Source organism: Penaeus monodon, chromosome 33 (assembly GCF_015228065.2).
Source record: "Penaeus monodon isolate SGIC_2016 chromosome 33, NSTDA_Pmon_1, whole genome shotgun sequence".
Lineage (NCBI taxonomy): Eukaryota > Metazoa > Arthropoda > Malacostraca > Decapoda > Penaeidae > Penaeus > Penaeus monodon.
Genome location: NC_051418.1, coordinates 11749354 through 11749925, shown reverse-complemented (window position 1 = coordinate 11749925; position 572 = coordinate 11749354). Strand labels below are relative to the sequence as shown.

The window sequence follows — 572 nt, the reverse complement described above, 5'->3', positions numbered from 1 at the left end:
AATCTGTGGATTCCTCTCACTCCCTACTATCCAAATACCTCAAAATTATGCCATGGAACCCCCACCCCCACCCCCCATTAGCGATACTATTAGCCCTGAGGTGAGGGCATGAAAGGCACCATGGGCCTCGCAGGGTACATAACGTAGACAGAATCATTTCGCTTTATTGTCTAATGCAGGGAACTGTGCCTCCTGCGACCCCCTTCTGTGGGGCTTCTGCATCCCAACCCCGGAAGACAAGAAGGTATTCAAGATAATCACAGACATAAGACATCAAACCCTTTTTTTTTTTTAATTATCATGTGTTTGAATCCAAGAAAACCACCAAACAAAATAAACCTCATTCCAGCACAAACACCTCATCTTCTAAACCCCTGGAGCAAGTACCTAAATCAAACCAGTTAACATCTCTATGCAACTCACATCAATTGAAATAATCTCCACTCACCATACATGCTGTGGGCTTCATTTTTTCCCTCGTCCAAGGAAGCCGCTTCCTCCGTCGGGTTGGCCATGTTTGTTTATAAGAGATCATAGAAAACGGGAATTGAGGAGAAACTTCATTTTTTTCT

At 43.9% G+C, this 572-nt stretch overlaps 1 protein-coding gene across 1 annotated transcript in view; it reads right to left on the bottom strand.

Annotated features, from left to right (window-relative positions):
• The window catches only part of LOC119594037 (uncharacterized protein DDB_G0283697-like), a gene marked incomplete in the record, with an annotated part of 31250 nt that extends 30713 nt beyond the window's left edge, over nt 1–537 (bottom strand). The window contains 1 exon segment of the mRNA XM_037943065.1: nt 449–537. Coding sequence (XP_037798993.1) covers nt 449–515 — 67 coding nt within the window.
• Nucleotides 538–572: the final 35 nt, after the last annotated feature.